General features: G+C 33.6%; 3 protein-coding genes across 4 annotated transcripts; 2 read left to right on the top strand and 1 right to left on the bottom strand.

Annotated features, from left to right (window-relative positions):
- Positions 1-169: 169 nt before the first annotated feature.
- On the top strand, positions 170-9,906 carry LOC25501420 (nucleobase-ascorbate transporter 11). Of its 2 annotated transcripts, none has more exons than XM_039828713.1 (10): positions 170-4,314; positions 4,903-5,000; positions 5,102-5,272; positions 5,368-5,468; positions 5,986-6,121; positions 6,229-6,279; positions 6,449-6,736; positions 7,657-7,891; positions 8,174-8,454; positions 9,737-9,906. In XM_039828713.1, the coding sequence occupies exons 1-10, from the start codon at positions 3,579-3,581 to the stop codon at positions 9,752-9,754; spliced, it is 2,115 nt and encodes a 704-aa protein (XP_039684647.1). In that variant the 5' UTR covers positions 170-3,578; the 3' UTR covers positions 9,755-9,906. The 2 variants fall into 2 exon arrangements, with proteins under 2 accessions (XP_039684647.1, XP_013446092.2); XM_013590638.3 differs by lacking the exon at positions 9,737-9,906 and adding an exon at positions 9,051-9,664.
- Positions 9,907-10,096: 190 nt separating this feature from the next.
- Positions 10,097-13,864, bottom strand: LOC25501419 (putative receptor-like protein kinase At3g47110). Its single transcript, XM_013590637.3, has 2 exons — positions 10,921-13,864; positions 10,097-10,628 (listed from the first exon to the last, which is right to left on the bottom strand). The coding sequence occupies exons 1-2, from the start codon at positions 13,604-13,606 to the stop codon at positions 10,252-10,254; spliced, it is 3,063 nt and encodes a 1,020-aa protein (XP_013446091.1). The 5' UTR covers positions 13,607-13,864; the 3' UTR covers positions 10,097-10,251.
- Positions 13,865-15,955: 2,091 nt separating this feature from the next.
- LOC25501418 (putative U-box domain-containing protein 50) lies at positions 15,956-19,712 on the top strand. Its single transcript, XM_024772432.2, has 8 exons — positions 15,956-16,124; positions 16,210-16,322; positions 16,418-16,542; positions 16,632-17,073; positions 17,395-17,535; positions 17,832-18,374; positions 18,526-19,137; positions 19,518-19,712. Exons 1-8 carry the CDS (start codon positions 15,956-15,958, stop codon positions 19,710-19,712), a joined length of 2,340 nt encoding a protein of 779 aa, XP_024628200.1.
- The last annotated feature ends 144 nt before the right edge of the window (positions 19,713-19,856 follow it).

Genomic DNA, 19,856 nt, shown 5'->3' with positions numbered 1-19,856 from the left:
GATTTATGATATAAGATGGAAATTTTCTATTTGTTTTTGTGTTAGGTTGGATGTTGAATTGAATTCATGTTAAGTAGATGAATAATTTAATTGATTGAAATTTATGTGTAAATTGTTGTCAATGATTTTGTGCATAATTGAGTCATGATTAGCTTGCGAAATGTGCTCAAAGGTGTTTAGAAGAGTTTGTTTGAGAGTTTTATGACTCATACCTTTGTTATGCATTGTGTTTGGCATCTGATACATGCCCATGTCTTACACCGAACGCATGTGGTTACATTCGATCGCTTCCATTTTCTTAAATTGTTACTGGTGTTTATGTGTTAATGTCGTGTCTGATGTCAGAACAGCTCTTGAAAATAGAATAGCTTAAGGAAATAAGTAATATAGAGTTATCCCTCGTTCTCTCGACCATTGTACAAACTGTTTAATCATGCAGACTATGTGCAGTGTTGTTAAATGGCGGCAATGGCATGGCAGATTTTTGAACAATAGCCATAGGTAATCTTTGAAGGAATGCCCGCCATGCCAGCATCATAGGCTGCAATGGCATGTTTATATGGTAGATTTTTGGCCTTCCGCCATCGAGAACACTACTTATATAGTTGTATGAGAAGAGTTTATTAAGCTGTTGAATAAAACACTCCCTTAATATGTCTTTCTTTGTTTTCATGTAAATGGTTAATGTCCTTGCTGGGTACTATATTAGAAAATAGAAACCTATAGTTATTATGTTGCCATTTGCATTATTAATTTCTGCTATTTTGTGGGCTATTTACCTGCTTAGAATTAGATAACATGTTTAGTCTAAGCAAAATTTAAGGAACAGGGTCAAAATTTAAATTAGTCTAAGCAGCATGTTAAGAAAGTTTGTATATTTGAGGAACAAGGTCTTCTGATTCTTATGGTAGGGTTGTTTGGTATATCTGACTCATTTAATTTCTTTGTTTACCATTTTTTGAAGATGAGACTTTTTTAGCATAATCTGGAGAACATATGTATGACATTTTATTTTGCTTTCTCCCCTTCCCTGTTACCATGCTCATTTGAATCCTCATCCAAACTTCTGTATCTTATCTCATTCCAATCAAGTATGCTGAAAATACTTGATCGTTTACAGGAACAGACATTTGAATATTGTTATGACAGTTGGGCCTCATGACTTCTGTCATCACTTGGTGAAACAATGTTAACGATATCATTAACCAACAAAAAAAGGAAATGAATGCCTCAAATGCAGTGCATCCATCAGGTTTGTATTTGAGGCGATGGCATACATTTTCGCAGTTTTACTTTTGCAATTTAACATGGATCAGTGTTTCTATGATCTCTGATATGAACTGTAGTGCTGTAGAAAGTTTGATGTGACCTTGCTTGATTAGCATTTAGCGGTTAGGTATTTTGTTGCTTGGGATCGAACAACACTGTGAAAAATGTAGTTCTTCAGAGCATTTTGAAAAGAATGTGTTGGGATGCTTTTATTTACTGATCATATCTGAAGGAATACATTTATTGATTGTGGCTGCCGATGAAAACCATTGTTGATCTGGATAGTAGAGCCATAATCATTCATCACTCTGTTTTCTGCATTAGTTGAATTGAAAATTATTATTGATGATGTAAAATGTGGTGCTAGCTCAATGGTAAGAGGGTAACTATTTCTGTAAGCACTCTATTTGAGACTCCTCTTAAGGTTTGTATTTTATTGATGCATAAGCACGGCATAATATTTGGCTGGTGCTGTCCTTTCTGAAGTTGCATCTTTTTTCTGTATGCCAAAATTTATATGTGTTGTGGTTCTGATTGTTTGCATTTTAGCAAAATATTTGAGCGACAATTTATGATTCAAAGTAGATACAGTAATATAGTTGTGGTTTGTTTAATCTAATTGTAGACAGATATCTTTATTTGGTGCCAAAAGTAGTAATGAACGATCACAGATATTGGCAAGCAAAGAGGAAAGTATGTTTTTGATTAATTTGTTTGATATGTTATGATGAAGTAAAAGATGCTGATTGTGTTCTCCATTGACTTATGACAACATCTATGTCATAACAAAAAGAACAAACAATTTGAACAAGGACAACAGTGGGAAGGCAATCTGCGAATAGCTTGAATCCGTGAATGAATGGAGGGTAGCTTATTTTTTAGGAGCTAACCCTGGTTCCTCTTCCTTGTGCTTATTACTTGCTCCATAAGAATGACCCAAATACAAAAATAAGAAAAGGGTTATGCTAACATGTGTCACATGTTTATGATTCCACATTCGGCCCTTCATCATCTTGGACCAACTTGATTAATTAAAGATCTTCTTCTTCTAGGTTTAGATCGACGTTGAGTAAGTTGTTAATTTTTTGTCCAAAAGTTTTTGCCCAAGAGGGCGTGCTATCTATATCGTCTAAAAGAGTACACTGGTGTACTGAATATCAACTTTTTCTTCAAAAAAATCAATAATTTTGCATTAAAATTGTTGTGGTCATGAGTTGAAATGGCTCCCCCAACTCTCTTTCATGTTTCAATTCGAGAATGATTGAATTTTGAAAGCAGAATTTGTATCATTCAGCTTTACATTTTGGGTTGGTGACTTCCAATAGGGATAAAATCATGAAAAGTTTTAAACAACGGGAGAATGATATCTTATATCATCATTATTAAAAAAAAATTATATCTTCTATCATACTTATCTTAACTTGTCATTATGACTAATATTTCCATTTTGATTCGTAAAAGTTAAGTCAAGTAACTAATGGAGCTCATAGTACGTAGTTGTTGACATGTTCACACAGTCCTTTTAAAATGTAATATTTGGATAATCACATAAATGTTTTTGTTCTAAAAACCTAATTACTAGTTGAAAGAAAAAAAAGAACTCTAGCAAATTCTAACGTAATCCCAAAGTCATATTGGTGAGGTTAAGTACAGCTTAAGGATAAGATTAGACATAAAGTTGGGGAAAAAATGAGTACAGTAAACTTTATATGTGCATAGATAGATATCAGCTCATAGTGAACTTGGCCTGTAGCAAAGCTATTTGATTAGGACACATTAAGTCCCACATTTTCCTTCCACCATATAAATCATCATCCTTATCATGTGACAAACCAATTAAACTACTCTCTCTGAGCCTCCCTGAAATTCTGCTCAGAAGAATAAAAAAACAATGAAACTTCTTTCTTAAGTAAAGAGTCCCACGTTGTTGTAGTATCAATTTCCACCAATAAAAAAAAAAAAAAAAGGCAAAATTAAGATTCAGACACCTTGCATGTATGATACTATCACTTTACATCTGAGAATTCAGCTTGTTACTTTGTCAACATCAAACATGCCAAAAATGTCACAAACACAATTTATGACAGAAACTTGCAAGCTGAAGTGAGTTAAAGTGAAGACAAGATATGTCTCAAATGTTGTAGTAGTTTCTTACTTTCTTGTCTTTTCGCCGTTTTCACTGTACCTTTGCTTCTACTCTCTGTCTCTTTTTTTTCCTGCAGTGTGAAGCTTCATGCTCCTTCTTGTTGCAAAGTTTCTATCTTTTTTCTTTGCATTATTATATTGGGTTGGATTTATTTGAGTTATCAATGCAATTTTCAAAGGAAAAAGCTAAAATGGAAACTGGGTCAAGCTTAGATATTTTCGATAAGGGGAAGGTTATGAGAGGTGTCCGTAACAAGAAGAAACAAGATTCTAATGCTATTAAAATTGAACCTTTTGTTCCAAGAAGAGATCACAATCCCAAAGAATTGAAGACTTGGGCGAAGAAAACTGGGTTTGTATCCGATTACTCCAGTGAAGCTGGGGCTAGTTCAAGTGCGAATTTGGATAGTGTTATTGTTGTTGATGATGATCATAGAGAAGGAGGTAATTCTCCTAAGATAGAGATTGATCCGGTTCTTGGCATTGCGAGGCCGAACCGGGATGATGAGATTGAACTAGATTCTGAGTCCAAGCATGGAATCAGGAGTGAGAAAGACAAGTTTTTGAGGTCAAACTATGCATTGAATGGGACAGTAGGGAACCAAAATCAGAAGAGGAAAAATGGTCTTGAATCTGTTTTGGATTATGGTGACAAGAAAATTGATTTAAGAGGGAATGGTGATACTAACGGATCAACGGAGAATTTGATTAGGGATGGCAATGGTCACGGACTTGGAATCTCTGCGGTTGCTCCAATGCCAGAGCAAAACAAGGAAGAAGAAGGTGTAAGTGAAGGAGAGGTTAAGGTGAATCTGTATAAAGAGGGGGAGGAACCTGCTGATAGAGGGTGGCACAGGCCTTCTGACATGAAGTTTGGACTGACAGAAAATCCTGGTCTTGGTTAGTTTAACTTAATTTTTGCTGTTTCTCGCACTCTCTCTTTTTAAAATTATTAGAAAAGGCTAATTTTGAATATTTATGAAAATAGTAAGGTTGGTTGAACATGAATTTGTATGGAGAAGTTTATATCTAAGCACCAAGCTAGACACCAAACTCGGCACTGACACTAACATGTCAATAGCGGTAATAATTTGCAAAATGGAAAATTGAATGGATCGGTGTCCTGTGTGTCAGAGACAGATCTTAACCCTTATGCCAGCCTTAGCCTTAAGTGAATACGGTATATTCTAGTCAGTTTCATTTATCATATGATTTTTGAACAGCATAACATTATCCAGCAATGTAATTTCGTCATATGCAGTAAATAGTAATAGTGATGTAGCAAGCTTCTGTGTGTTTAGGTATACACAAACTCAAAAGTCTTTTCAATTATAAGCCACGGATTATGAAAATGTGCCTAAAGGTTAAAATCACAATCGGTTTAGCTTGAATTTAAGCAATGTTGCTTCGCTTTATCTTGTTATAAATAGCAATGCTGAAAAGGCTAGTACTTCTGTTTTACTTACATCTTAGCATCTTAAACTGCAGTACCTCTTGTCTACTATAGCCTGCAGCACTACTTATCATTGATTGGCTCATTAGTGTTAATCCCATTAGTAATGGTCCCAACCATGGGTGGAACAGACGTAAGCATATATGCTTTTTATGTAATGGTTGTTGCTTTGAACTAGGTGAATTGATAGTTTTCCATACTCATATGTATTCACTTTTGCATCAATGATGACAGAACGATACTGCTAATGTGATTTCTACAATGCTGTTTCTTTCCGGCATCACAACAATTCTCCATTCGTACTTTGGAACTCGACTTCCTTTAGTTCAAGGTAGCTCATTTGTGTATTTAGCACCAGCACTAGTTATCATGAATTCCGAAGAGTTTCGAAATCTTACACACCATGTAAGTTTCACTTATAGACAAATAAATGTTAATTCATTTGCCTTTGAATACCGTTTCTGGTTTTCCATATTAATAATGTATTGTCGTAACTGCAGAAATTTAGGCACATAATGAGGGAACTTCAAGGAGCTATAATTGTTGGTTCAACATTCCAATGTATTCTTGGATTTAGTGGTTTAATGTCTCTTCTTCTAAGGTAACAAGGAGCTGGATCTAGTCTTTCTTGTATTCCCGGTTATTACATAGTTTGTCGATAACCTTCTCTCCTTATTATTATTCATTAGTTAGTTTAGGTTGTTTTATTTCTGCCATAGTTTTTAAGTTATTTAAGGGATATTGGGAGTTATTTATCCTTTAAATAATTCTTCATCAAGTAATACCAGTTAGTTTGATAAATTTCTGATGGGAAAAAAATATCTTTCATCTTTTCATGTTCAAACTAGTAATTAATGCATCATCGTTGGAAAGGCAAACAATATCATGAATTCAACCATATGTTATAGAATTCATTGTCTTTGACACGGTTCCTGGAAAAAGTAATATAGTTTAGTAACAAAATACGCCATTTATGTTCAAATTTTAGAAAATTCATGGGATTTTATTCGGTGAATGAAGTGATCACAAAAAGCTACTGAAATTTTACCAAAGTTATCAAGACATGGCATTCTGCTATCCATGTTCATTCTTTGCAATTTCATTACTATTTGTTGTAGGATAATCAACCCAACTGTGGTGGCTCCAACTGTTGCTGCTGTAGGTTTAGCATTTTTCAGTTATGGCTTTCCACAAGCTGGCACTTGCATGGAAATTAGCATTCCACAAATAGTTTTGGTTCTAATATTCACTCTGGTGAGTCCTCATGACCCAATCATTTCATTCATTTTCATAATAAAATGGATCTCTTATCCGTTTTTTGTATCTCGTATCGTTTTTTTTCCTTATTTTCTTATTTGAAGCATCTTCGAGGAATATCGATCTTTGGAAACCACTTGTTTCGAATTTACGCTGTAAGTATTTAAATTAGAATGTCACTTGTTTCATTCTGATTCGTTGAGACATTAAATTTATTGTGTACAATTTTTGTACCCTCTAGTTTATAAAATCATTATTAATTGTGTTATTATTAAGTGTACCAAGTTTTCCTTAACTACTAACAAATTCTGGTATTATTTGCAGGTTCCATTAAGTCTTACAATAATTTGGATATATGCCTCATTTTTAACAGCTGGAGGAGCATATAACTACAAAGGATGCAATCCCAATATCCCTAGTTCAAACATTCTGATTGATGCATGCAAAAAACATGCTTATACAATGAAGCATTGCAGGACAGACATATCAAATGCATTGTCAACTTCCTCGTGGCTCAGAATTCCGTACCCTTTACAATGGGGTTTCCCTATTTTCCATTTTAGGACTTGCATAATCATGGTCATTACGTCATTGGTTGCCTCTGTGGATTCTGTGAGTACATTATTTAAAAAGTTGAGTTATTTGAACAAATAAAATTTGGTATTTTTCGTGACAACTTTTTAAGTGGTTAAGTCAGTTCAAATAGGTGGTTAATTATGTTTAGTAGATAGTCAATGGATATACGATATGTCTAAAGTCATTAACCACTAATGTTACTTCATTAATCACAAATATGGATGGGGTTAACCATAATATTTAGGTGTTCAACTGCATGTAGATTTGAACAAATGTAGTTAACTACACTCAAATTTGTGGTTAATGAAGTAACGTCGGGGGTTAATGATTTTCAACACCAGGTACATCCATTAACCATTTACTTAGTTAGCTACGTATTTGAACTATGGTAACCACTTAAAAAGTTATCAGGAAAGTTATCTAAAACTGGTTGTCCAAATACCGTTTCTCTTGTTTAAATGCTTGCAAGTGTAAATTATCATTAATGAAGTAGCACACATACCAGTGTCGTCAAATAAAGGCTAACTCAACGCCATAGCGTAGAGGAATTTAAACAAACCGCTATTGTTCCGCTATACACTAAGTACTAAGTGCTGTCAAATAGAGGTTATAGCAGCACTATAGCGCTGCAGTGTAGCGGAACTTGAACAAAACACTATCTAAACATTGTGGACTTTCTTATATAAAAATGCATGTTAAATCACAAATGCAAAATGATGATTATCATTAAGATTTTAAATCGCAGTCGCGGTCACATCCGGATCTTTGATATTGGGGAGAATCTCAGTCACATACGGCTTATAAACCCACAATTGCGGTTGTAAAAGACATCAAAAACTTAATGTAGCAGTCCAGATCATGGTCATAAACCTCTTTATAAAACCCTTGTCATCAATGTGCAAAGTCGCTTTTAAAGCTTAAAATGAATTTATGTGAATGGTATGTCCATTTTGTAGGTTGGAACTTATCATAGTTCATCTCTGAGAATTAATTTGAGGCCTCCAACCCCAGGAGTTGTGAGCCGTGGAATTGCATTGGAGGGTTTCTGTAGTATATTGGCAGGGCTTTGGGGTTCAGGAACTGGATCAACTACATTGACAGAAAATGTTCACACAATTGACATAACAAAGGTGGCAAGTCGGAGAGTAGTAGAACTTGGAGCAGCCTTCATGATCCTCTTCTCATTTATGGGTAAAGCAACAAAACTCGATCACATGAGTCATAGTTTTTGTTTTAGCCCTCCATATCCCAGGGAAAGTGCCCCTGATAATGTGGAGTTCGGTCAAAAAGATAAAGTAAAATTTTGACTAAAGAATGTTTCAGCCAAGGAACAAAAATAAAGTGAAATCTAACTAGTGTTTTAATAACTAAAATTAGAAAATGATAATTCTCAACTCATTGTCATGTACTCAGGTTCAATTTAATGCAATAAAGTGCCAATAATTAAGGTTCTATATTCTTTTTTCTTAACAGGAAAGGTCGGTGCTCTTCTGGCTTCTATTCCACAGGCCCTGGCTGCATCTGTACTGTGTTTCATGTGGGCTCTTATTACTGCATTAGGTCTCTCAACATTACAGTATGGCCAATCAGGAAGCTTTAGGAACATAACAATAGTTGGTGTTTCATTGTTCCTTGGTTTATCCATCCCCGCCTATTTTCAACAATACCAGCCTCAATCCAGTTTGATATTGCCCTCGTATCTCGTACCATACGCAGCTGCTTCCAGTGGACCATTCCATTCAGGCATTAAACAAGTAAGTGCGACTTATCTATGTTCAAATCCCTTGGATCCAACAATTATGTTTTTTAAAGAAAAAATTGAAGTTTAATACTCCCCCATTTCAAAAACTTTAAACGATGCTTATTTATTGTATTTCTTAATCTATTTGAAAAACTCTAAACTACACTTCATTTAGAACACAGCGAGTAAGGAAACAACTTTTATAGTTTACATAATATGTCAATCATCAAGTTAGATAAATTAATTCACAAGCTTCTAATATTATTTTGATCCAAATTAATACTACTATCACATATTTATCATCCAAAATAAATCAATTCACAAATATTTAGCAACTAATGCTAGGATTTGGATTCCGCCTATTTAGATATTCTTTGAAGTCACACAGTCAGTAGGTCTCCTGTCTAAATCATCAGACGGCTCATTTTAAACTCGATAAATAAGTTTTAAAAAATAAAATAAACTTGAGTCGTCAGTCCCGACGTGCTGACTGCATTACTACTCGTATTTCTTGACGGCCGGAAATCCAGATCCCTAAAACTATTAGCTACTATCTTTATTTGGTGAAGCTAACCTAATTTCTCACTTTTATTGTCCAATTTGTGTTAGCTTGATTTTGCAATCAATGCCCTGATGTCCTTAAACATGGTGGTTACACTGTTCGTGGCATTCATACTGGAAAACACTGTCCCTAGAAGTTCTCAAGAACGCGCAGTATATATATGGACGCGACCTCAAGACATTGCGACTGATCCCTCACTGGCATCTGCATATTCTATGCCAAGGAAAGTTTCTAGATGTTTCTGTTGGGCAAAATGGTTAGGAGTCTGATTACAAGGTTATCTATTGAGTTCTTCTATTCAACTAGGATGCGAACGTAGTTGGGATATTAGCTACCATAGTGATGCTTTTTCCTGCTGATATTCGGTTAAAAAAAGGGAGCATAGAAGATATAGAAGCTTATGAAGAATAAAAGCATATAAATGGATTGAATAACAGTATACCAAATAGGAAATAGTATAGCACTGATTACTCACTTATACATGATTCTTTTGATCACTTGATAATTCATTTTTTGTAGTTTCTATCTGTTTGATATTTAAAATATCAATAAATCAATGACAACGGAGATAAACCTTGCAACAAATGTATAGTGATAGTGTATAGGCTGAACCTCCCAGTCACACACTTATTTTATTTGAGGATATTTAATTGTTTAAATATATCAGAGGAAAAAGGAGAAAAAAATGAGTCATTGCACCACCACTAACATGCATTTTTGTCACATGTCCTAGGTAAATAACAGTCGTTGACACTGATTTGTTATTCAAGGTTGGCATTTGATCGACATGTGTGTCTTTTGAAGTTGTAACTGTCTTTGTGTTATCGCGACAGATATATATGTATAAAGAAGCATCAAGAATATTTTTGATAGCAAATATATATGAATAAAGAAGCTTTTGCTATGAAATGTGTTTGTAAGCTAAACTACATTATTATTTTTTCTTTTGTTAGCTTGGTACCTCTGTCACTATATCTTACATCTCTAATTTCTCAAAAATGTGTTCTTTCTGTTGTTCAATCTTTGAACTATTGAAACATTTCATTGTTTAGTCACACTGGACTTGAACTATTTTCACACCATGAAACACATATTTTACTACATCAAGCTTCATTCAGAAAAAATTAGACATTTTCCATTTAGTTTGACTATATATAGTATACACACACACACATCTATAAAGAAGAGAAACTAATGAAAGCCTTAAGAGTGGTATGGAAAACACTTGTAAAAAAAGTTTCAATAGGTTTACTTCCTAGAAAGAGCAATTTTAATTACATCTAGCTCCCTGGTGACAGTCTTCATATTTATTCTCGCTCTCGGTGATTCTACTGAACAAGCTAGTCCAATATAAAAGAGTTCAAGTAAGCACTGTTGCTGATCACTGTTATTCTTTTCTTCTGCTGTTGTTGATACAGTTGCTTGTTCGAATTCTCTTGGGAGTAGAGTTGAGTCTACTATGTCTAGCAGTTTGTCTGGCAGTGAAACCTTGACAAAAGAATGAAGATTCATGCCATTTCTAAACATTTCATCTGTCGGTTTTCTTCCTGTTAATATTTCGAGTAAAAGGATTCCAAAGCTATACACATCACCCTGAACTGAAACTTGACATCCCACTCCGTATTCTGAGAATTAAAAACTTTAGGATTAACCAAAAAAAAATTAAAACATGTTGCTTATATGGCACACAATTAGAACCTCAAGTTCGCTGCACCGCTTTGTTGATGTATTTTCTGTTTTGGATCTTGTATAAGCGCTCACAGTTACATCCTTAGTTAAAAAGGTGCCTCAGTGAGTTGAGGAGAGTGAGTGTTTACAAACTACCCTTAGACTCGACTCTCAAGCAATGTGAGACTAAGACATTTTAGTGTACCGCATCTATTTAAAAAACATAAATTAAACAATATCAAACTATACCTGGAGGAGCATATCCAACTGTTCCGTTGAATCCAATTGTAGTTGTATGTAGATCAGAGATGTCATTGATGACACAAAGAAGTCTTGCTTGTCCAAAATCACTCACATGAGCAACCATGTCATTATGAAGAAGAATATTGCTTGGCTTTAAATCACAATGAATGATTGGATGCTCAGATTCAAAGTGTAGATAGTGCATTGCAGAAGCAACATCTGTGAGAATATTTAATCTTTGGAGAAGGTTCAAACTTGGTTCATCTCCGATATTGAAATCAGGATGCAGCCATTTATCTAAACTTCCATTTTCCATGTACTCAAAAACTAAAGCTTTGAATTCATTACCATTGTAATCCATACTTGAACAACATGTTAAAATCTTGACAAGATTCCTATGACGGATACTTTTGAGTGCATTGCATTCAGCGATGAAACTCTTGTGCGCTCCCCTGACTTGAAGGTTCAAGACCTTTATAGCAACAACTCTTTCTTCTGACTCAAGAATTCCTTTATATACAAATCCAAAACCACCAGATCCTATCAAGTTGCTGGAAGAGAATCCATTTGTTGCTTGATAAAGTGTTTTGTATGTAACCTTTGCAAGGTGATCTATTGTAGATGAAAAATTGGAAGCTCTCCGGTTTGTTTTTTCCTTCTTCCAGAAGACTGCAATAGTGAAAGATAACAAAAGAAGGAAAAAAACAACGCAAATTATTATTACTATTATCTTCAAGACCTTTTGGTTTTTGTGTGTCTTATCTTCGACTACACATGGTTGTAGATCTAAACCTGTGATACCACCACAAAGGTCACTATTGTTTTTCACAAATATCTCACTTTCATTTCTAAACACACCTTCAGTCGGTACTTCACCATTCAACATGTTAAAAGAAATATTCAAGTACTGCAGAACAGGAATACTTTCTAGACCTTGTGGAATGGAACCTGACAAGTTGTTTTGTGACAAATCTAAATATCGAAGGCCTTTCAATGAAGCCAAAGATGAAGGCATGACTCCCTGGAAAATGTTCCCTTGTAAGTTCAGGTATTCCAAACTTATGCATTGTCCAATTGTTGAAGGAATTTCACCAGATAGAGAATTTTTAGAAACATCCAGCTTATTGATGCTTTTCAGGTTGCCAATTTCAAAGGGTAGGCTTCCATGGAATGAATTATGAGATAAGTTGAGTAAAACTGACAAAGAGGGAAGACCAATGACTTGCCAAGGAATGTTTCCACTGAGGTGGTTATTGGAAAGGTCCAAGTATTGTAGCATTTGGCAATTTCCAATACTAGGAGGAATGTTTCCTTCTAGCATATTATTTGATAAGTCGAGTTGAAATAACTGACTAAGGTTGCCAAGTGATGATGGAATCTTTCCTGAAAGTTTGTTTACATTCAATGTCAATGATTGTATCTTATCAAAATTTCCAAAAGACGATGGAATGGAACCTGAGAGAAGGTTAAACTCCAAGTCAAAGCCAATCAAGTTGACGAGATTTCCAACTCCGGGAGGAATAGTTCCAGTAATCTGATTTCCACCAATATAAAACTGACTCAGTTGACGTGAAAAGTTAGCTACAGAGTTTGGTAAATAACCACCAAAGTTGTTTAGATTTAAATCCAACACTTGTAAATTTGTGCAATTTGTCAAAGATGTTAAGAAATCCAAGTCCTTGGATGAATTACTCCCTAGATGATTATATTCCATAGCAATAGACCAGATATCTTTGAGATTTCCTATTCCAATTGGAACTTGTCCAACAAAGTTATTCCTAGGGATATTAAATAACAACAAATTTGTCGCATTCGATATTGAAATTGGTATAGGACCTGAGATCTTATTCATACCAATACCAAATTGTTGGAGATTAGGGAGTGTGAGAAACATGTTGGCAGGTAAAGAGCCATTAAATTGATTGACACCAGCTGAGAAGAAAGTGAGAGATGACATATTAAATAATGTAAAAGGAAGCATACCATATAGTTTGTTTGATGCAATAGAGATATGTGTTAAATTTTTCAGATGGCCTATCTCTTCAGGTAAATTTCCTTCCAAATTATTGATTCCAAAAATGAGAACACTAAGAGATGAAAGATTTCCTATAGATGCAGGGATTTCACCACTCAAATTGTTCATACCAATAGATAGAAATTCTAGCTTCGTAAGATAACCAAGCTCCTTTGGTATCTTTCCAACTAGTTTGTTTCCTGTTAAACTCAAGCTCTTAAGTCTAAAGCAACTAGACAAGTTGGTTGGAATTTGACCCTTGAATGTGTTATTGGTCAGATAAAGCTCCTTTAGCCTAAACAAATGACCTATTTCTTGTGGTATTTCACCATAGAAACTGTTGTTTTGAAGGTTAACATACCTTAAAAAGGTAAGGTTTCCAATTTCAGGAGGTATCAATCCAAGTAAGCCATACCCTTGTAGGTTCAAAGAAGTAACCCTTTGATGCTTAAGGCTGCATTTGACTCCATGCCAGTTGCAAAATGAAGTTGAAGTATTCCAAGATTTCAAGATATCAAAAGGGTCATCTACTATTGTTTCTTTGAATCTAAGTAATGATAATTGGTCTGTGTCATTTCCTAAGGCACTAGCAGTATTCTTATGTTGGAGACATAGTAATGTTAGTGTAGCAGCAAAGAGAATGAAAACATGAAAGCATGTTGAACAGATCATATTCATGTAGATTGAGTCTTTGGGAAATTATAAGGAAATGGAAATAGAAATGTGTATGTGAAACGGTGCGTTATTTTGATATACTTTTATTTGGTTTGATAAAGTTACAAAGTTTTCTGAATTTTCATGGTACATTTGATCGTGAGTTTATCATATTTTTATACGGGTATTAGCTTTGTAAATTAAAATTAGATTTGAGAAAAGTAACTAATCGTGCTCTTGTGTGTTTCCCTTCTAGTTGGTGGTGATTGTTGTCTCTCACTAAGTCCCTCTGACTTACTCTTTTATTTTTTTTTTTTTTTTTTTTCAGATTCAAAGTCCATTGTGTAGAAAGCTTCTAGCATGATCTATCAATGTCACTCTTTTGGTAGGTTTCCTATGTGTATAAATTGAATGGTCGATGTATCTGCAGCTATTGGTAGTCTAGAACTGTTTTGTTGAGTTGTACAAACATCTGGCTATGTTACTTTGAGATTATGGCTGATAATACAAGTTTATAGACAGGATTCATATCTTGGAAAATATTCTAAATACAGAGGATACTCTGTTGAAATTTCAGTGGATATCATTTTAAGTGAATTTCGATTTGAAAATTGTTTAAATTATAGTTTGTCAAGTGTCGTTAATAGGCTTGCCGGACTAGGATGTTCTAATTCGTGCGCCGGTCACGATTGTGAATTTTGGGTCGTGACAATATGGTGCAAATTGTGCATTATAAATGGATCTATATATAATATTGTGAGTTGAAAATATTGCCTAATGGTGTGTACTGTGTGTGAACATTGATACCTTAATTTGAATTGAAGTCGGTTGGTTGATATTATACTTAGGTAAATTATTATTTGATTCAAATGTTTTCACCTTCTGGTGACTGAAATATAATCGTTGACTTGCTAACAATGACTTTTATTATTATGATAGGTTTTAAAAAAGATAGTGTCCCTATTGCTCTCTTCTTTTCATGCTAATTTATAGGAGTGATTAACAATTGATGCATCTGGAAGTTGACTTTTCTATAAAATACTCGATTTGTTTACTATGATACAATATGATGTAACCTTTCGTGAAAAGAAAATGACATTTATTGTATTAGAGTCGATATGATCGACTAATTAATATATAATATGATCCTCCCTATCAAAATTGCATTTTATGATACAATATGATCGACTAATTAATGGTTCATGACATTTATTTCGTGAAAAGATAGTGTTTACTTAACAATGGTATTAGAGTCGATATGATAGATTAATTGTAGTGAAATACTCATAAGTCATGACAATGTTGATGTTGAGTGTAAATAACTATGCAAATATATATAGATGAAATCCGCGTAAGGCGGAGAAAACTCACATGATTGGATGAACTCTAATTTGAAGGGTAGATTGTTGTATATATCATATAAGCAAGACGATTATATAAATTAACGCCTTAATATTTTAGGTTAAAATTTAGTGTCTAATTTCATTTGTGTGATTGATGTTTTAAGTCATCATGTCTTAACAATAGTTAGTAAATCCTTTTTCGATCTAACCGTAAAGTAGACAAGTGTTAATTGTGAACCTCCCTATAAAATGCATGAACCATTAATTTTCATCATTTTTAATTTTAGTTGAACAAAAGATTTGCTAGATTGTTAGTAATTACTGCATAATGTTTTAGGGAATTCAAGTTTGAATTTAGCTCAATAATCTTTATGTCATACTTTACTTTTCTCACGGCTGAACTCTGATTTATTAGGAATCATTTATCTAAAAATCAAAGGGTTATTCCAAAGAAAATAGATTCCTAGAAATTACTACTATACAATTTTTTTTAAGGGAATACTATACAAAAGTGTTTCCTTTTTTCTTTTGGCGAATAACAAAATTCTTTAGAAAATAGTAAAAACTTTTGATGAATTACAAAATTCTTCAGAAAATAGTAAATTGTTGGAACAATCTTTACCTCAGACTTTACTTGTCTCTGAATCAAACTCTTAATTATTAAGAATCAAACTGATTTTTAAAAATTACTAGACAAAATTGTTTCATAGTAATTTTAACTAAACAAATAAATCATACTAGAAGAATATGTATATCCTAAGAATATTACCAACGACATGCACATTAGCTTTCAAAGTGTAGAAAGCAAGACAAGACAGTCCAAAGAGCTCTCTTGGTTCAACCTAATCTGAAAACAATAACAACATAATAGCATTCAACACACACTTGTAAATATCGCCCATCATTGATCAAAGTTTTTTATATACATCTATCTATATTTTCCAATTAACATAGAAAAAAAACTATATATAGTTTCCAGTTAATAAATTTGTCACAGATGAGCTAGACTAGCCTAACAAACCTGGAAGACATGGATACAACTCAAATTGAAAAAATATATGTTGCAGTTGGCTATGATGTGTTAGATGGATTTCAAACATTGGATTGGGCTCTCAAGAAATGGAATTCTCATCCAAATATTTCTATAATCATTTTACATGTCAAATACAACTCTTCCAAAGATCATGTTTATACCCTCCGTAAGTTTCTTATTTGTGTTTAGGTAAAAAAAAAAAAAATGTTTTCATCATTTATATTGTGATTTATATTTTTTATTTTTTGCAGTTGGAAAACTCCCTGCAAAAGGTGCATGTGAAGAGACACTAGAACGTATAAGGAAATATGAGGAAACCATAATCAACAAGCTACTCTCCAAGTATATAGCTTTATGTGACAAAGTGTGGAAATTTTATATTTTCAAATGAAAATAACTTGGCTTAAATGATTTCCTCAAATTAATGTATTTAATTTTATCTCTTCCTACATATTGCAGATTCCAGCTGAAACATTTGAGGTTGAGAAATTTGATGAACCAATGCAGAATATCACTATAGACTTGATCTTTGGTCTTGGAATAACGAAATTGGTCATCGGATTTTCATTCATGAGACATTCCTTGTATTCTTTCTATCTATAATATTTCACTAATATAAATGTTTGTGCATGGAACTCTTGAATGATTCTCCTTATACTTTCATCTTGTATAGGAAATCTAAAGATGCCATGAATGGATTATTCTATGTTCATCAGCACAAGCCTGATTTCTGTGAATTATTCATTATCTGTGGAGGGAAACAAGTTTCACCAAGAGTGAAAAATGATGAGATAACCATGGAGGATGATAGTGGGGTCAAGGTTGCCAAAATGAGAGATAAGACAAGTTTTAAATATTGGATAGAAAGAATGTTTTGTGATAAAACCATTGATTCCAACCAAACAAGTTCTAGCAGATCACCAACTACCTCAACAAGTTTGGAGTCTCATCTTGACCAAAATCAGTGGGAACTTTATATGCAAGAAATTGAGAATTATTTACAAGAGTTAATGTCTTTACATTTGGATGAAGGAAGTTTTGGACAAGACAATGATGATTCCTTCTTAAGTCCAATTGAGCCATATGTCCAACAACTTAAAAATTCCAATAATAAGGTAACCAAAACTACGATAGATATCGTTTTGAGAGTTTCTTTTCTCACCACTACGTATACTTCAAAAGTATATTTATCAAAAAATACACTTCTTTTAGTCTCGCCCTCGCTACTATAAAAAACTTTCCATGTTGTCAAACATGTGCATTTGAATCGCACACATTTTCGTAAGTGTGCATCCAAATGACATAAATTTAGTGATTTTTTTGGATGCATACATATATAAAAAAATTGAGGGTGAGAATGTATCTTGCTTAGATTATGTCACATTAACATGCTAGACTTACAAAATACTTGATGCCCTAATTTGGTACAAACTCAGAGTGCTGAAGAAAAATTGGAGATTGTCATTGATAAACTGAATGAAGCTTATAATACAATCCAAGTGGAAAGAAAAGAAGAAAAGGAGAATTTGGAGAGACATGCAAAAGCTGAATGGGCGATTTATATATGCAGTCGTCGGGTAATAATATTCATAAATCAATTATGCGCTTATTTTAGTTCCTATAAAATTACGAATTTTTAAATTTAGTCTCTATAAATTTAATTCAATTGTAGTTTATAGTTAAAAAAAATATATATACAAAATTGAGTGTTTATAAGTTCTGTATTTAGTCACTTTAAAAGCAAAATTGAAACTAATTAAAATTGCTAAAAATTTATGTAGGGAGGGGCTAAACATGAAAAATAGGGAATTTTGTTAGGACTAAATATATTTAATTGACCTGGATTCTTATCACAAAAAGCATGATATTGCAGGAAGAAGAACTTGAATATCTAAAAAGTGAAGAAGTGACAAAAAGGGAAGAGCTAAAGAAGGAACTTAATGTAGAAAAAGATCAAATTTATTATATTAGAACGTATGTTGAAGAGAGCAAACAAAGGCTTAGCTCACTGCAAGATCTACAACTAGACCTAAAAAATAAACTTAATGTTTCCACATTGGAAGTTTCAGAATGTGAAACCAAATTAGAGAAAGTAATGAATGAAAGGACAAATATGTTAATGGAGATAGAGGAGTTAAGTAGACAAAGAGATGTGTTTAACAAAAGGATTAAATTTTTCAAAGGAAAAGATGCCACAAAAATGTGTAATAAGATAATAGATAATGGTTGTAGTTTAAGAGAGTACACAAAGGAAGAGATCATAATGGCAAGTCACAATTTTTCAGAACACTTTAGGTTGAAATGTGGTGGTGATTGGAGTAATGTTTATAAAGGACACATTGATCATTATTCCAATGTTGCAATCAAGATGCTTCATTCTAATCTTGCCTTGTCCCAACATGATTTCCAAGCTAAGGTAAAAAAAAGGTTTTCTAATTTGTATTATACATCATTAGAAAAGTTTCCTTCACATGCTTGAACATTAATATTAGTAGTATGAAAAATGTTTTCTAACATTAAACTGTTTATAGTTAAACTTTTCTGAGATTAAAATTAACCTGTTATAGTTGAGGTCACTTGGTAGTATTCGACATCCTCATCTGGTTGGTATACTTGGATTCTGCTCTGAGCCCAAATGCTTAGTATTGGAATACATGCACAATGGCAGTTTGGAAGAAAACCTACCTTGCAAGACAAGAAAGAAGTTCATAAGCTGGCAAGATTGCATAAGGATAGCCATAGAAGTTTGTTCTGGGCTGGGCTTTCTAAGCTCATTTCAGCCCAGGCCCATAACTCATTGTCATGTTTCTCCATCCAACATCCTCCTAGACAACAATCTTGTTGCAAAGATCAAACTGTTTGGTCTTCATGAGTGCAATAATGAATGTAATGTTGGATCAGATGTGAAGGCAATAGGGGTTTTGTTGTTATATTTATTGACTGGAAGAGGAAATTGGGTGCCCATGGATATTGAGGATTTTTTTGATGAGATTGGTGAAGAATGGCCATTGGATGTAGCAAGAGAACTATTGAGCTTAGCAATGAGATGCATGTCCATAAATTTTGAGTCCAATGAAGAAATGAGTATAACAAGTGTCATGGGTGAACTCAATGAGATCAAAAGAAAGGGTTGTGACTCCAATAAAATGCCTAATGTTTTTCTATGTCCAATCCTTCAAGTTAGTCTCCAAATCTATCTATTTATTCTCATACTTATTTGTTTTTGAAGAAATTAAAATGGAATATATAAACAATAACAGAGACGCCTCTTAAGCACAAAGTGTACTAAAGAGGACGCTCATGATACAAGATGTTTAATAAATAATTACAAAAAACGAGCGTCAGCCGATACCCAAACAAAAGAAAGGGTCGGACCGCCACTGCTCACAGCCATAAACAAAAGAGGCATTATTTGCCTTTAACCACCAATAGGAATGAATTTAACCACCAATAGGTGTACTAAAGAGGCTTTATTCTCATACTTATATATTTTGATATTGACAATGCTATTTAGGTTACCCTTTAACTTAAGGTTATAATTTTTTTATGCTTGGTGCAGAAGGTAATGATAAATCCACACATAGCAGCAGATGGATTTTCTTATGAGCTAGAAGCAATAGAACAGTGGTTGCAATCTGGGAATGAAATATCACCCAAAAGCTTGAGGCTGAAGAACACATTACTCTTCCCTAATCATAACCTTCGTTCCCTAATTCAGTTCTGGCAAAGCAAGAAATCAGAAGTTGTAAAATAGACACAACAATAAAACACTTAAATGTATTCTTAAAAAAAATAATATTAAAGTCTTACTATTTTGCCTCATTCGTGATTTTTCTCCCCATATATCTAAATATATAATTTCCGTCCTTCGCCATATTTTTCTCCTCATTCGTGTTTT

Source organism: Medicago truncatula, chromosome 8, assembly GCF_003473485.1.
Source record: "Medicago truncatula cultivar Jemalong A17 chromosome 8, MtrunA17r5.0-ANR, whole genome shotgun sequence".
Taxonomy (NCBI): Eukaryota; Viridiplantae; Streptophyta; class Magnoliopsida; order Fabales; family Fabaceae; genus Medicago; species Medicago truncatula.
Note: the sequence above shows the minus strand (reverse complement) of the source record. Positions and strands in the feature narration are given on the sequence as shown.

Coding starts and splice junctions, on each gene's coding strand:
- LOC25501419 (XM_013590637.3), bottom strand. CDS start 13,606: ATGAATATGATCTGTTCAACATGCTTTCATGTTTTCATTCTCTTTGCT. Junction 10,629..10,920: donor AGTTGGATATGCTCCTCCAG/GTATAGTTTGAT, acceptor TTTAATTCTCAG/AATACGGAGTGGGATGTCAA.
- LOC25501420 (XM_013590638.3), top strand. CDS start 3,579: ATGCAATTTTCAAAGGAAAAAGCTAAAATGGAAACTGGGTCAAGCTTA. Junction 7,892..8,173: donor GATCCTCTTCTCATTTATGG/GTAAAGCAACAA, acceptor TTTTCTTAACAG/GAAAGGTCGGTGCTCTTCTG. Junction 8,455..9,050: donor TCCATTCAGGCATTAAACAA/GTAAGTGCGACT, acceptor AATTTGTGTTAG/CTTGATTTTGCAATCAATGC.
- LOC25501418 (XM_024772432.2), top strand. CDS start 15,956: ATGGATACAACTCAAATTGAAAAAATATATGTTGCAGTTGGCTATGAT. Junction 16,125..16,209: donor AGATCATGTTTATACCCTCC/GTAAGTTTCTTA, acceptor TATTTTTTGCAG/TTGGAAAACTCCCTGCAAAA. Junction 18,375..18,525: donor AACATGATTTCCAAGCTAAG/GTAAAAAAAAGG, acceptor AACCTGTTATAG/TTGAGGTCACTTGGTAGTAT.